Source organism: Anopheles coustani, chromosome 3 (assembly GCF_943734705.1).
Source record: "Anopheles coustani chromosome 3, idAnoCousDA_361_x.2, whole genome shotgun sequence".
NCBI classification, from domain to species: domain Eukaryota; kingdom Metazoa; phylum Arthropoda; class Insecta; order Diptera; family Culicidae; genus Anopheles; species Anopheles coustani.
This window is the reverse complement of record NC_071288.1, coordinates 52,663,178-52,680,167: the sequence shown is the minus strand read 5'-3', so window position 1 is coordinate 52,680,167 and position 16,990 is coordinate 52,663,178. Positions and strand designations below refer to the sequence as shown.

Below are 16,990 nucleotides of genomic sequence, written 5' to 3'. Positions count from 1 at the left end.
TTCGCGTGCGGTGTGACACCGATTAGGCGATTAATTGTTTCATGTTGGACTCCAGATTTATAATTCATATCCTGACCAAGGGTGTGCGCAATGTACAGACGCGAACGTGAAGCGTTAGTCAACGAGGAGAGTGTCCTCCGCGGGTGTTTACGAGTTCGTCTGGCCGGGACTGATTGATAAATACAGATCCGCAGGGAGGAGTATGACGTGTACCAAGTGCACGCTGCTGCTTATATGCTTGGCCTATTTCCAAATTTCCATCCCTTCTAACATGATAGCTATATTTAGTATGTATTCGCTTTGTGTAGTGTGTAGTTATACCCTTCCTTTTTCATTAATGCGTGTGACTAAACGCTTCTCCATTCTGCTCCTAGGTTTAAAGATTTTAATATTGTTTTTACCCCCTTAGCTCTATGCGGTGCTGGCTACTCTGCTTTCTCCAAACCAATCTATAGGGTTTTGTTTTGTTTTTTTGGTGATCACACATAATAATGTTACGTTTTGTTATTCTTCATTTTTGATGTTGGTTTGTTTACACATTCTTAGATGGCGCTGGGCGTGGACACATGATTGAAAAAATACTTCCTCTATGCGCACTCATGCCCTGCATCGGTACATAATTTATTTTCCTTCTATCCGTCCGTTTTCGGGGTTGCCTGCATTCATCTGATCTTACCATTACATTCCAATGGATTAAGAGACAAATATATTACGTGTGGTTGTGGTTGCTACACTCCTGTGTTTGCTCTACTATTACTCTTGTTACTTTTGCTGCTGCTGCTGCTCATGCTGCTAAATAATTTATACCATCATTTCACCGATCAAACACTACCTGGAGTCGGGTACGTGGTGCTGCTGTCTCGACGACACCGGTGTGGAAGTGTTCGACGAAGAGTTTGCTTGCTTCAGTTCGCGGGATTTACCAGCAGCATTACCACCGGATGACGGGGGTGTTTGGCGCGATGATCTGCGGTCAACAGCTCCTCCACCACCACCACCTACGGCGGCTCCTAAACCCACAGCCTTGGCAGAGCTTCCTTTCGATTTACCGGAAGCGGCATGCTGCCCACGAACCAACGGGACCTGCCCCGTCGGATGCATGTTCGGCGACTCGTCTCCGTTGGCCGAATCGGCACCGCCCCGCTTCAAACTATCACAATTTTCATCCTCCTTCCCACCCCCACCATAGTTACTATGCGTAGCACCGCCACTGCCATCCTGCTCTCCTCCCACTTCACCACCATCGTCGGCAGAGGCGGTCGGCCTTTTTACACTACTGTTAACGCTACTGCTAGTATTTCCAACGCCTAGATTCAATGCACTCAACTCCTCAGACAGCTCTTCGTCGTGTGTGGGTTTGTTAAACGGTTGAATGTTTGCGATGGTTGATAACATTAAAGCTTGAACGAATTGTGATCTATACCGGAGGATGGGATGAATGGAAAAAAAGGAAAAAGAGAAGAAATTTGCACGTTAATCTTCATCTGTTCGAAATCGATCTTCTCTTCGTTCGTCGAACCATCCTCATTACCTGTCGGCTCTGGCTCGCTCCTGCTGCGCCTGCTCAGCCTCGTCCATGGTGGGCACCATGAATCGGGCCATTAGAAATTGGGACTGCTGTTGGGAGTTGGAACCGGAACCACCGATCCCACCGCTACCACCAGCACCAACCGCCGATCCCAGTATGTTGCACACACCGACCCCGGTCGACACCATTGGCAACGAGGAGGAGGCAGCGATCTGAGCATCGCGTCCGCCGGCATTCAGCGTGATGATTGTGTGGTTCTGGTTTGCCTGCGTCGTTCCAACCGCATTGTTGTTGTTGTTTACACCGGTTGCATTCGGGGACGAGGAAACGATCGGTTGCTGCTGTCGTCTTGGTAGCCGCTCCAACTGTTGACGGGCGGCCTTGGTGTTGTACGAGAAACGAAAAAAGAAAAGAAAAGTAAGCACGTGATCGAATCGCAATACTATCTCTCTCTCCACCCAGCGTGCGTTCCCAGAAGATGTTTTTCTGGTACACACCGAAATCAAAAATACTCGATAAAATATTGAAATTATAAAACATATGCTGGAAGAAAATATGCAATGTTTGGAAATATGCACTGAATCTTTTGCCGAAAAATGAACCATAAACCGGTGGAATGTGGAAAATTAAACACCAACACCATATACTCTTGTTGACGAAACCTAGCAACGATCCAATATTAAGCCCTAACAACTCGATAGATACGCTAACATTCTTTCTCTCTCTCTATCACTCTCTTTGTAGGTCCTTATTTCAGGACGGATTGCCCCATAAATTTCAAACTCTAAATCATGTCGCATGTTTGTGATAACTCTAGTCCTCACTCCTTACCTCCCTTGTAATAAGCAAACGGACTAATCGATTAACGTTTGAACGTGGTGGAAATATACGAACGGTGACGAGTGCATGATCTAGTGTACAAACATGAAATCGAAAGCGAACGGGAAACACCTTACAAATTCTGCCATATTTTTGTACTACTAGAAATAAGGATATTCCGACGATATCCAACCCCATACCACAAACTTGTGCCCATGTTCCAATAGAGTCTATTGAATAGACCATAGTCTATAGGAATGCATAAATATAAACTTAAAATAAAAGAACACTTGAATTACCGTCGTTAAAATACAGGCATACAACGCGAGAAACGTGTAGCAAAAAAAAGCTAACTCGAGAACCAATGCCCATGGATGGCGCCAAATGTGTACAGCGATTGTTTCGTACATTTTTTCATTGCTTCATCTACGGTGCTCCTTCTACCACACGAAAAAAATAACATACACGTTACACGGGGATTTGAAATATTGAAGATCTGTTTCATTCCCTTTTCGACAAACTACAAACAGTACTTTTCACTCACGAACACACATAAACGTTAATTTAAACGAATGATTTACTACATGAAAACGGGACGAGAAAACACTTATACATTTGTGTTTGGCAGCTAAATTAACACAATGCATTATGGGAAAATGGTTGTGTTGTCTTTGCAATAACAAAACAGGAAAATCTTTAATCTACCAAAAACGCAATCGAAGGAATCGCCGGAAGATGTGCACCCATCCCACCGCGCCGATGTCTATTGCTTCCACCGCCGGAATGCATCGAAGGCAAAGGACACGCTATTCCACTTTCTTCCTTAGTCTGTTCCGAAAAGCAGAACAAACACAGAGTTTACTTCCAGCCAATCTTTAGCCAAACGTGAGGGTATTTTTGAATTTTGTCACAACTGGTGGGCTGAGTTGTGTCACTTTGTGCAATTTTCCAGCGCAACACTGTGCGGAACCAATAACGCCTCCAAACTAAGAAACCCTATCGATATTGCACTACTGGCATGCAGAAGCGCAAGGTCTTCTTTGATGTGCACTGCTGCAAAGGGATACAGCTGCTAACGTGAACTGTCAAATTTATCAAACAACAATATGGACCAGAGCTCCACCGCGGGGTCCAAACTTTTCGATTACGCGTTTTCGTATCACACCAAACGGGGTTGGCGTGAAACGGGCAGTCTGAACGGCAGCGGATAGGTTAAACGAAAACGTTAAGCGCGGGAATGCCAAACTATCTATCGATACCGTTTGCAATGTAGACGAGTTGCCGAAAATCTAAATGCATCGCACCACGCCAACAACACCGAAACGGTGCGCTTAGTGAAATACGCAGTACAACACTCAGCCGATCGGGTGGCACACAACAATGACTTTTGGCCACTCGGTCAATAGTGTTAGCCCCATACCAATACTAGAAAAACCGTGGGAAGTTGTGTAATTTGTGATGCGCGAATTTTGCGAATGTTCGTCCACATTGCGCATAAGTTTAAATTTAAAACTACTATATCCCTGCAAACACTTTTCGCCGTTGCTAACCAACACTAACCATTCCAACAGTGTAAATCAAAAGCTTATAGTATAAGATTGCCAGTGTCTTTTCTTTTAATATGGTATTCCATTCATAAAATCAGCTGAGAGAGCGAATGCACTGGCTTTTTAACTAATTTTCACTTCGAATTCTGGACACACGATTGAAGTTGGATGAAATAGAACGATATGTAGTATCAATTATTTTATCCTTTTCACGATTTGAATTAATAATTTTTCAAACATACAATTATTACGTGTACATTTATTATATGTAAGTTATTACATGTACATTTGAAGGCTACTATTGAATATGTGCTATTGAATACAACAAAATTGTTTGCCGATACACATGGTTTTATAAGCCCATGTCAAAGTCTCTAAGTTCATGCCGGCTCTAATATTAAACAAGCTTTCATGAATACGAATTTACGATTGAGAAATTCTATGCCTATCTATAAATCATAGGTTCAAGACATGCTTCGTATTGATTCCTTAAAGCACACTCCATTATAACTAATAAAAAACGCAGCGAAGTCAGGAGTGATGTTTGGTTGGTCGTTTGTTAGAATGTTTTACACACTTACAGTGACTTGCTGTCGCTCGAGCTGTATTTGCATTTGCAGCTGCTGCAACTGCGACGGTTGGGGTGCGCCACCCCGGCGAACATTGGACAACTGCTGCAATAGTTCTGCGATCGGATCGACCGACTCGCGTCCAGATGGGGACAGCGTCGACAGTCCGCCGCCGGACGAGCTGAAGTGCATGTTGGATCGTCTCGATCGGGGCCCGCCGAGAGCACGGCCCGAATGTGGCATCCTTCTGACCCCTCCATGGCGGATCGCTGACGGCTCATCGTAAACCGATCGAAAACATTTCTTGGTTAAGGATAATACTATGCTTGGACTGTTGCTGCTGAAACAAAGAGAGAAAGGCATTTTCCCCACACAAAAAGTGGTCCATAGATTTAAAAAGGATATCAGAAATGAGATGAGATCACGAGAGCCGCTGCGGTGTTCCAGGCTGAGATGGCGAGCGAAGTCGTCGGTCACAAAGTTCGGCTCTCCACCGGGCAGGGCCGCACAGACCGGGCAGACCACCTCCAGCCCGGTATCGGTGTGTTCCGCGCCGACGTGCTCCAGCAGGGCCGCATCGCTCAGCCCCATCCGCTTGCAGTAGGGACACGTGAATGATTGTGGCTGATCCGGAGGTAGCACCTCGCCACCATAGTACAGCTCGAAGTCCGACTGCGTTAGTATGCACTGCATGGGATGATCGGCGGAGTGGCGGGTTGTGGTCGCTCCTTCCTCATAGCAGTTCGCGCACAGATCATAATCGTAGCAAATCAGACATTTGTACCTTCTTCCACGAAAGTTACTTTTCAAGCACGAATCACAGCTGACCCCTGGTGTGGAAATGGGAAAAAGGTGAGAAGAAAATGAGAACGGCATAAATTCCACGTGAAAGACAGAGAAAGCACGAAAGAAATGGAAATCAAATGCGACTGTTGTTGCCCAATGGCTATTAGTTAGGCGTTGGGATTGTTTCTGCTGGCTTTACTTTTCACACGGGATGAGTAGGCGAGGAAGAAAAATAAAAATAAAAACTCTGCCCATTGCAACTTTGATAGGGAAATAAGGAGGTAAAAAACGCAATAGAGTTGGTGTTTATTTTATTGCCCGTCCATCCACGCTTCACGTGTGTCCCACCGTATAACCCCGGGAGTAAACTTTGAGTCAGTGAATAGTACACCGACAACACTTTCACCGCCAGCACTACCACCAATAGCGCCCTACATATGGGAATGTGCAGTCCGAGGAAGAAAAAAATCCGCTATATTTAGCACAAAGAATGCTCTTTTCGTTCGACGATTTCTAGGTTGGCTCGCCATCCCATTCCGAGTCCACCAACGAATCGTGCGGCCAATGGACGCATAATAACACGATACAAGTTGTGACGAACGGGGCATCGGGGCAATCAATATTTCTGCAACCGATTTTGCCCCATTTGGTACACAAGGGCCTACTAGATCTATGGTCGATAGAGCGGCCCGCCGGTCCAACTATTCGCGCAGATGTGACGAAATGTCATCCATCGGGAAAACGTCGCCATTTCTTGCGCCGCATTCGGCGGAACCCGACGTTCTTCGATGTCACAAAAACACAACAAATAAAAATGAAAACGGAAGAAAAATCGCAACAACGTTTCTGCTCCCGGGGGGCGGTAGCAATCTAGAACACAAAGCGCAGTGGCGACACTTGGGAAATAGGGACATTTCCTCTTCCGGCGAGGAACAAAAAAAATCAATGACAGTACACAGATGGACAACACGGGGCACGGAATTGCCTATTGCATAGGCATAAGCTGCGAAAACCTTTTTTTATAGCAAGCCTGTATGCCCCCATTCTAAATGTGTCACACTTTTGATAGGACTTTTTAGTAACGTTCTCACTTTACCTTCATGGCGACTCATTATTTTTCACTTGGAGGCCGTACCAAGCACTGGCAAAACACACACGGCACCGCACGCACAGTGAAAGGAATCAATGTACCCTTGCGCACACACCACTAAACGATTCCCACTATTCGCAAAACCACCAGTCAGCGCTATTCGATTACACGATTGTTTTTCCTCTTACAAATTCGCTCTGATCACCGCAAACATGCACACTAGTGTTTTGCACCGATTATGCTGTCTGGTGGCAAAAACGGAAACAATATGATCGATCGATCGCTGCTGCTGCTGCTCCTGTTATTGCTGCTGTTGCTGCTAGTTGACAAAATCGGAATGCTTTCCGTTTCTTGTGCAATTGTTTGTCAGCAGAAGAGCCTCCTCGCAATTTGGTACGACGGTTTCTACACAGGCCCGCGATCAGGTTGACACAATTTTTCGGTAGGAAAAAATTACAGATATTTGTCGATTTGCTACGCTCCACTACGAGCTGCACACGACAAACGCACGCACGGTACGCACTACAAACATACACACGTAACGGGCCAGAGGGGTACTTTGATATTCACATAATCGCTAGGCGAGAAATTTAATGCACAGGCGTTGTTGATTTGGTGTCGGAGCTCGATCGTTTTCCACCGTTTTCCAGTAGCACTGCAACAACATAGTATACCTGCCCTTTACATTCGTTTTTGGGGTTCTCCCCTTTTCGTATCGTGAATTGAATTGGAAAGGGGCACAGTGGTATTTGCTTTTTTTTCTTCACTTTTTCACTATCGGGAGGACGGTATTTCGCATGCCTTTTACGGCCCACGATTCTGGACACAGATAATTCTCTGAAATTTGATTTCGCGCTCACTATTTCGCAGTCTGTGGGCAGGAATCGGGAATGCAAATGAAAATGTTACACACTAGCGAAAACCATTCCTTCGACCCGATGACTCTTTGCCAAAGACAATTAACAGACAGGTCGCAGCATACCATGTAACGAGCCGAAAACCGTGGGAAAATTTTTGACAGTTGGTTAAAATTTTGTTTACTTCTCACGAACAGCGACGAAAGTGGGATAAAACTGCAAATTTGGTATGTTTCATCAACAGAACAAAGAGTTGAGGCGTTCGAAATATGTTCTGGAGGAAGGCTCCGTATAAGGCAGACCAACACACTTAATTTCGGCAATCACAGCGAGCAAAAGGATCCATATTCCATGATTTCACACAGAAGAGCAGTTTCTATCCGCAAAACCATGGATACTGTGATCTAGAATAAGTATTCTGGAAATTTTTGTAAGCACTTTTTTAACCAACTGTCACAAAAATGGCGGAACAAAAAACAGCTTTGACCCGACCTGTCTGTTGATTGTCTTTGCTCTTTGCTTTGATCCAAAGTAGTGTTGGCAGAATCGGGATTCGGAAGATTTGAAGATTCGATCCCTAGAGGGATTCCAAAGATTCGAATCCCATTTGACGGATTCCAAAGATTCGAATCCTATCTGACAGATTCTAAGAACCCCGCTACACGACCCGAAAACTCAAAAACTTCTCGGCGAGAAGAGGGGAACAACCGAGAAGTTTACGTCAAAAACTTTTCAGCTCCGTGAGCTGAAAACTGCACCCGAGAAGTTTTTGGCAGCTAACCGTCCGTCCACACGGCGCTGCGACAATTCTGCGACCGGGGTTTCTGCGACCGATTTGTGCTCACCGGAAGTGTCAAAGTAATCAAAAGTAGCCCAAGTCGGCCATCTTGCATGTCAAAAGTGTCGCAGAAACTCCCGCCGGCACTGGGTTGCAGCGTTGGACAATCTGGCCAACGTTTTTGTCGCAACTTTCTGCGACATTACAAAAAGACCGTTATTCGTATGTAAAAATGGTCATTGTCGTGGTTTGCTCGACGAGAAGGAGTTTTGATATAGTAAATAAATATACTGGCGTGCTAATTCATGTTTTTAATGCGTTTTTTATTTAACTATTGTGTTAAAATGAAAGAATGTAAATAATAATTTTAATGTAAATGCATATAGCATATTTATATTATTCTAGAAAGTCAACAGCATTAAAGTAAAAACAAGTAACGACGGTTTGTTCGACGAGAAGAAGTTTTAATATAGTAAATAAATATACTGACGTATTAATTCATGTTTTGAATCCGTTTTTTAATTAAACTATTGCATTAAAATGTATGAATGTAAATAATAACTTTAATGTAAATGCGCCCTATAGCATATTTTGGGGAATCATTACATGGGTAAGCATTTTAGAAAGTCAAAAACATCAATGTAAAAACAAGTAAACGTTAAAAGCGTAGTTTTGGAAGCGCTTAAGTATTGTTAAAACTTTTCGATATGTCCGTTATCCGTATCCTTTTTAGCTCGACTAGAAAGAGTTTTATTCTGGAGTTTGTGTTTTTGTTCACAAATAACATAAAAACAGACGTAATAAAAACGATGCACAAGTCGATGATCAAAAGCACTTCTATCGACTTAAACGTTGGTTTCGACATTCTAGAATAATATAAATATGCTATATGCATTTACATTAAAATTATTATTTACATTCTTTCATTTTAACACAATAGTTAAATAAAAAAACGCATTAAAAACATGAATTAGCACGCCAGTATATTTATTTACTATATCAAAACTCCTTCCCGTCGAGCAAACCACGACAATGACCATTTTTACATACGAATAACGGTCTTTTTGTAATGTCGCAGAAAGTTGCGACGAAAACGTTGGCCAGATTGTCCAACGCTGCGACCCAGTGCCGGCGGGAGTTTCTGCGACACTTTTGACATGCAAGATGGCCGACTTGGGCTACTTTTGATTACTTTGACACTTCCGGTGAGCACAAATCGGTCGCAGAAACCCCGGTCGCAGAATTGTCGCAGCGCCGTGTGGACGGACGGTAACCGAAAACTCAAATGCGTCAGAAGAAGAAGACGAAAAAGAAATAAATGTAAACATAACAAATCTCAAAAACAAAATAAACGAACATATGGTGATACAGGGTTTGACAGGCCAACATACAACTGGGGCAACGTTCCTTCTAAATCGCACCTTCTTTCAAAACAATAACAAAATTGAAGTTCTAACGTCAACTGGCTTATCGATCAGCATCACGCTGTAACTCGACACGGAGGGCGTAACCGATCAGTGTCAAAAAGGAACTTGTCAATGAAATGAGTGTTCTAGACACGGCAGAAAATCCCATCGCTTCTGACGTTTCATATGGTAAGTACTTTTTCATTGGGGTTTACCGGTGTCAACATTTTTAAAACCGTGATTTTTTCGCGCGCTTTTTGTACATCTGGTTTCACATGCTTGGTGAAATTGGCAAGAGTTGGAAAAGTGTATTGTCAAGCTTCTAAGTTTTTCGTGTTAAACTACAATTGATCGAATAATGGAAGGAGAAAACGTCGTCCATGAGATCTTAGAAATTGAGATGTTGGATAGCGAAGAAGAAAGCGAAGGTTTGTGTGAATTTTTATATATTCATGAACAAACATGAATTACTTAGGTGTAACCATACGGTCTATGTTTTTAGCAATGCTGAGTGCCGCAAGTGTAACAAGAGTACCACGTGGAAAAATTAAAACGACATCGGACGCAGACCGCGAGCGAGTAGTAGATGCGAACGCTCTGGGCTACACGCCCACCCAAATTTTACACCTAAGTAATTCATGTTTGTTCATGAATATATAAAAATTCACACAAACCTTCGCTTTCTTCTTCGCTATCCAACATCTCAATTTCTAAGATCTCATGGACGACGTTTTCTCCTTCCATTATTCGATCAATTGTAGTTTAACACGAAAAACTTAGAAGCTTGACAATACACTTTTCCAACTCTTGCCAATTTCACCAAGCATGTGAAACCAGATGTACAAAAAGCGCGCGAAAAAATCACGGTTTTAAAAATGTTGACACCAGTAAACCCCAATGAAAAAGTACTTACCATATGAAACGTCAGAAGCGATGGGATTTTCTGCTGTGTCTAGAACACTCATTTCATTGACAAGTTCCTTTTTGACACTGATCGGTTACGCCCTCCGTGTCGAGTTACAGCGTGATGCTGATCGATAAGCCAGTTGACGTTAGAACTTCAATTTTGTTATTGTTTTGAAAGAAGGTGCGATTTAGAAGGAACGTTGCCCCAGTTGTATGTTGGCCTGTCAAACCCTGTAAATTTACGTGTTTCTTTTGTAGTTACGGTTAGTTAATATTTTGTTATTTTATAGCTAGAATATCAATTATAAATTCACTATAGATCAGGGGTTCGCAAAGTCCGGCCCACCAACTGATTCCAAAATTTAAAAGTTTCAAATAGTTTAATGATAAAGATTAAAATATTTTATTCTACCACTTTTTATGTAACTTGAGAACATCAAAATCTTCCTTCTTCATGCGAAGAAAGTTAATTATAGTTTCATTTGCTTGCTCTGCTACAGTATTGTCCAGCAAACGGTTGCCATCTTCTTGCCTCCGCACAATACGCCTGTTGCGTTGTTGCAAGTTTTGGGTACTCAACTCGATGACCCGCGATAGGGTAGTTAGCCACACTTCAACAGATTATCCATCTTTTACTTTTTGTGTGAATTGAAATAAGATCTTGTTTGCTTTGAAGGAAGATTTTTGAGTTAACTGAAAAATCAAAAACAAAAACCTCGTTGCGCCGCAAAGTTTTGAGTTTGCGGCTCGTGTAGCGTGGCTCACAGAATTGGTACCACAAAACGCGGCTACACGAACCGAGAAGATTTTGACGTAAACTTATACGGTTTTTGAGTTCTCGGTTGGAGTTTTCGGTTCGTGTAGCGGCCCGGTAAAGATTTGAATCCCATTTGACGGATTCTAACGATTTGATTCGATTAGGATTCGAATCAGATTTGATAGGTTTGGGACTCGATTTGTTTCGATTCTAACTTGTTCCTAAACTGTTTGAATCGACTCACAATGATTTGAGTCGAATTAGTCACATAAATAGTCGATCTAGAGATTTCCTGACTAGTCGATCTAAAGAGTGAAAAATTCCTGGAACCTATTTTTTACGAAGAAATACAGTAGAATGTCCATTATCCGAGTTGTTCTACCCAACCAAACCCATTTCATCAGGACCAGACCATTTTTACCGAATTCTGAATCGGATTCTGGGGATTCAGATAAGGATAAACAATTTCCAGACCGACATGGATTTGTTTACATGATGATGATGATGTTGATGATGATGATGATGATGAGTCCCACCGCCTACCCCTACATAGGTTTGAGAGGGACGAAAGTATCTTGCGATATTAAATATAAATCATCAAACGAGAGGGGGCATTGGGGTAATACTCTCCAGAACAATCGCATCCAACTCTGCTCCATTCATACAACGGTCGCCATCGATTGCACAAGCGGGTACATCTTAGATTTCCCAACTAGCAAAAGGAGACCACTTTCCGGAGTAGGGCAGGTATTTTCGCACAGTTTTGGTTAACACCGCCAGCTATTAATGGTTGATAGTGTGGAGAAATCCACCAGTACTACTTAAAGGACCTCATCTTGTTCCTTCCATATAACGGCCCCGAGCAATCACCTCGAAAGGTAAATCGCCGAGTCCCCCAAGGTTAACGGGGCACCACTTTCCGGAGTGTAAGAGGATATTTCTACTCTGTTTGTAGTTCCCCCCGCTTATTGGTTGATAATGTGGTGCCACTATCAAGAACAGAATGGGTCCCAATTACAGCGAGATGTGTAGATACTATTAGTTCTTTTCGTACAGCCATTACCACCAATTGTCCTCATTTACGCGCGCGTGTAACAAAATTATGTAGACTCATTCATTCTATTCAGTTTAATAAGATAATAAAAATAAAAAGTCCCTGTGCATTTTTTTACTCATCATCATCATAATTGAAGACCATGTTGACAAATTCAATACTACGGGCTCAAAAACTACAACATTTACTAAATACATTGTAAGCACAGTGTCAGACTACCCGCTTTACGTATACGGCGCATAGGCGTTTGAACTCCCTAAGATTTCACGCTTGTTTAATCTCTCTCGGCATCCTGTTGTACCATTGAGGAGTACCCTTTGCAAAACAACGAATTTCGGGCGTTTCCAGACAGATAGCCGGGAAGTCTTGGCTCACCGGCATTAGGAGTGTGAGTCCTAACTACTATCCTTTCCCCCAAATACGCTGGTACCAGGCGTTTCAAAATTTTGTACACAAAGACCACAGTTCCAAAGGAACACTATCCACTGCTTGGACTGTTCCGACTGTTTCTTGGATTGGGATTCAGATTTGGGGATTTGGTTTACCCATCACTACGAACGAAGCTGCGCGCCAAACTTTGTGCAACAAGCTTCGAAAATCAACTAATTTCTCAATAACTTTTTAGTGGCTTGGCCAATTTTAGCGCCAGACCCCTCAAATGAAAGGTTTTAAAGACTGTCGTGCTCAGCACAGACTACGATCGGAAATTATCCGTTCGACGGTCGGTGAAAAATGAACTCTGTGTGTTTATACCTCGTATGTTCAAAGGTTCCTTTGAAGCCTCCAGCTTCGTTTATACCTAAGGCGCTCAAGTGTTTCCATGAAGTGGATGATTGTTTCTTTCCGAACGAAGTCGGTGGTAATCATTTCAATAATTACACAAAATGATAATAAATTCATAACAAACTACAAATAGGATCTTCGGAAAAGCAATTTACACTCTTTTTTTGAATAAGAACCTTCAAATATACGAATTCGTTGAGAATCCGCGGCATAAAACCTCGCGGATTTCTTCCCATACAAACGGGTACGAACGGATTTGCGAAAAGAGTTCATTTCGTTCATATTCAAAATGGCAGGTAAAATGAACACATTTGAAAGGAGGTGAGTGAAACTTGACAGCCAGATTTGCCCGCGCTTTTCAACGTGAGTGACCTTTGACAACTCGATTCGAACGGATATTTTCCGATCGTAGTCCGTGCTTAGCCCGTGTAACTCTGTGCAACAAAGACTCTTCCGTAATTCTTAGTTTATGAAATTCTGAGGCGTAGGTGCAGAAACCTTGGTTGGTATTTTCTGCTGAAATAACTATTTTGTGAATAACTTTACAATTGCTGAACCGATTTGTACATGTGACCCCTTAAATGAAAGGTCTGTTCAAGATACACAACATTGTCTTACAATAGATCCATTCATATTTTCTATTTTTTGAGAAAACTAATTGTGTGGAAAAGAGACAGCATTCTACCGGGATCAAGGTTGATAAACCTCGATTACAGAAACGCAAATAATTACCAAATTGTTAATAACTATTGATTCTCTTAACCGATTTTCACAATTGACCCCTTAAATGAAAGGTCTTTTCAAGACGCACAACTGCGTTGAAGGTAGATGTTTCCGTACTTTCTTGTTTTTGATAAAAAAAAAACACACCTGGAATGTAAGTAAATCAGGTTGATTGGCAATTTAGGTTAAAAAAAGCCAATTCTCGCATAACTTGTTAGTTCCTTGACCGATTTCCACGAATGACCCCTCAAATGAAAGGTCTTTGCAAGACGCGTAATTTTGTCTCAAGGAACATATTACATTTTGTCCATATTTTCTAGTTATTCGTTTGAATATATAGTTTGAATACAATTAGAAGAATAATGTCAACTATATTGATATTCTTATGTAAACCATTCATTGAATTAAACACATCATATGAAAAATCGACATTAGATGAGCATGTATGATATGACGGATTGGGATTCAGATTTGAAGATCCGGATCTCAGAATGGATAAGAATCGAAAGATTCGAATCCCTGTAGGGATTCAGTTTTCTCATCACTAATCCAAAGCTTTGACGACCGACGGGGAATCACGAATCTTTGGGGTACTTTGACGTCTGACAGATGTCATTCCGCGGACTACCAACCTAGCAAAGCCGATACAAATAAAAAATATGTTTTATTAAAAACGTTTCAAGTGCATTTCAGCACAATTGACGAGCCAGATAAATAATTTATTCGATGAGTCGAAACTGCGCAATTTGATAATATTAGGCTCGGTATCCTTATTTTACCTCAGTTCAAAAATAATATTTTGCGCCCTCTGTATGATAAAATATGAACACAATCTGTCAACATTACCCACTTTAATTCAAAGTTGTTGACAAAGGCCACCGTTAGTCAAACACCGAAGAGACTACGAGAACGTTGTAATCAAAATAATGCGCTGTGAAGCTTGCTGAATTAACTATGGGAGTTAAAGACTTGTGGAGCATACTTACACCGTACATGGAACGAAAACCACTATTTGAATTGAGCAACAAAGTCGTCGCTATCGATCTTTCCGGATGGGTGTGCGAAAGCTTGAACGTTGTTGACTACTTTGTACATCCACGTTTCTATCTGCGGTGGGTAATGATTAATCACGGTTTGGCAAGCTATCTAATAGTGTCGCTACTTTTCTTATAGGAATCTTTTCTTCCGAACATGTTATCTACTACAAACCGGCATAACACCAGTTTTCGTTCTAGAGGGAACGGCACCTCCTTTAAAGTATGGTGTTATTGTTAAGCGAAATCAAATCCAATTCCGTGGAGCCCGGCCGAAGAAAATAGCAAACTGCGACAAAGCGTCCAGCACAACGACAGCCACGAAAGAAAAAACCGACAAACCGAAAGAGCAAAAGCGTAATCGTTTCCATCACGTTTTGAAACAATGCGAAGAATTGTTGAGCGCCATGGGATTAGTGTGCGTCCAGGCTCCCGGCGAAGCAGAAGCCTTATGTGCTTATCTTAATCACGACAATCTAATCTATGGCGTCATCAGCCAGGACTCGGATTGCTTTGCCTACGGTGCTGTTCGGGTGTTTCGAAATTTTTGCGCCTCACAGAACGGTGGTTCTGTGGAGATTTACGACTTGCAACGGTTGGATAACTCACCATTGCGTCTGGGACAGGAGAAGATCGTGGCAATGGCTTTGCTTTCCGGTTGCGACTACTGTCCCGCGGGAGTTGTAGGTGTTGGCAGGGAAATGGTTACCCGTTTCCTAGCCTGCCACGAAAACAACGAAATCCTACCGAGAATCCGATCGTGGCGGAGCACGGCCAATCGCTTGACCGAGTTAGAAATCAGAGCAGAAGATAAAAACATCTGTTCGGATTGCGGGCACGTTGGGAAGCTGTTACAGCATCGCAAATCCGGCTGTATGGATTGTCGTATGAAGCCGGGATGCGATGAAACCCGGTGGAAGCAACAGCGAGCAAATGTTAAAGCCGAACTGGATATTAAACGGAAGGCCCTGACGGATCCGGCCTTTCCCCATGAGCCAATCATCGACGAGTTCCTAGCGCGCCCTTGCGAATTGCCCATGCTGGATTTATCGTGGAGGCAACCAAATCTTGTAAAATTTATCGTAAGTATGGATACGGTATGGAAGGATCTGATTATTAACTTTTTTTTTCTTCCTTCAGAAAAGTATGTCCTCCTGCATGCAGTGGAATGAATTATATTGCTTCCAGAAAATACTACCACTTTTCACTCGCTGGCAAATGGGTGCGGCAAAGTTAACACCTGCAAAACAGTTGAACATATTCCTTCAGCCAGACTTCATAAAAAAAAAACGTAACCCCAAGGGAATCGCTAGCTATGAAATCGTCTGGAGCGATGCACAAAATATGTTCCATGGGCTAATACCTCAAGAACAGATAGATGCATATCTCGAAGAAGCCGGAAATAGTCTGGAATGCTTGTGGAGCACCATCGAGCCTCAAGAACTGGTTGTACAGTCCTATCCGGAGCTAGTGGATACATTTCTGCAAAGAACAACGAAAGGCAAGAAAAAGAAACCATTATCTCAGAATAACGATCAAGAAAAGCCGAAAAAGAAAAGAGAAACTCAAGCAGCTGGTAAAGAGAAAAAGAGACCGTACAAGAAAAAAGATGTTCAACATCCCTCAGTGAAAGATCTTATGACCAAAGCTGCATCACAACAAAAACTGGAAAAAGCAGCTAGTCAGGATACTGAGAGTGTTGCACAAACCGCCATTCCTGTGGAAATACCGAAAGATGTAGACCATTTTTTAAACATCACCGCCGAATTGGAGGCAATTGCTGGCGATTGTACCGCCAACGAGTCTTTTAATTCATCCGTTGTAATTGATCGTCTATGCCATCCGAATTACCTTCAACGGGCACTGCAAGAGTATACGGCAATCATCGAGTCGGAAAAGAAAACAACAGCTTTGCAGAATCTCCTTTCACAAAGTATGACGGTCGTGGATACGGTTGAATCTGCAGTGGAAGAGAACGGTGTCCAACGTCGTCTCGTCTTAAAACAGGATATCCTTAATGCATCGTTGAACAACTCCCAATTGAATCATTCCATCGTGCGACCGAGGAAAGCCAAGCGAATGAGTTTCTTCTTTGAACCAATTGATTTTCCTCCGCCAGACAGCACAGCCCAACAGGATTATGAAACGGATGCGATGGATATGTTTGAGTGTTCACTTATGCTTAAGGATCAAATTGTTATTGCACCAAGTCCATATGATGATGATGTATCCGACCCGAATCAGACTATAATTTATGATATAGATTTTTAAACATTTCTTTTGTGGACCAATTTAAAGAGTAGATCATAGGTTTTTTTAAAATGAAATAAAGACATCCACTAAAATAAAGAAA

The 16,990-nt window shown here is 42.4% G+C and overlaps 2 protein-coding genes across 2 annotated transcripts; one reads left to right on the top strand and one right to left on the bottom strand.

Annotated features, from left to right (window-relative positions):
* Positions 1-383: 383 nt before the first annotated feature.
* On the bottom strand, positions 384-7,283 carry LOC131271387 (E3 ubiquitin-protein ligase KCMF1). Its single transcript, XM_058272800.1, has 5 exons — positions 6,346-7,283; positions 4,869-5,293; positions 4,476-4,745; positions 1,532-1,908; positions 384-1,417 (listed from the first exon to the last, which is right to left on the bottom strand). The coding sequence occupies exons 1-5, from the start codon at positions 6,359-6,361 to the stop codon at positions 829-831; spliced, it is 1,677 nt and encodes a 558-aa protein (XP_058128783.1). The 5' UTR covers positions 6,362-7,283; the 3' UTR covers positions 384-828.
* A 7,196-nt stretch (positions 7,284-14,479) lies between these two features.
* Positions 14,480-16,984, top strand: LOC131260938 (flap endonuclease GEN). Its single transcript, XM_058262800.1, has 3 exons — positions 14,480-14,715; positions 14,777-15,719; positions 15,778-16,984. The coding sequence occupies exons 1-3, from the start codon at positions 14,558-14,560 to the stop codon at positions 16,906-16,908; spliced, it is 2,232 nt and encodes a 743-aa protein (XP_058118783.1). The 5' UTR covers positions 14,480-14,557; the 3' UTR covers positions 16,909-16,984.
* Positions 16,985-16,990: the final 6 nt, after the last annotated feature.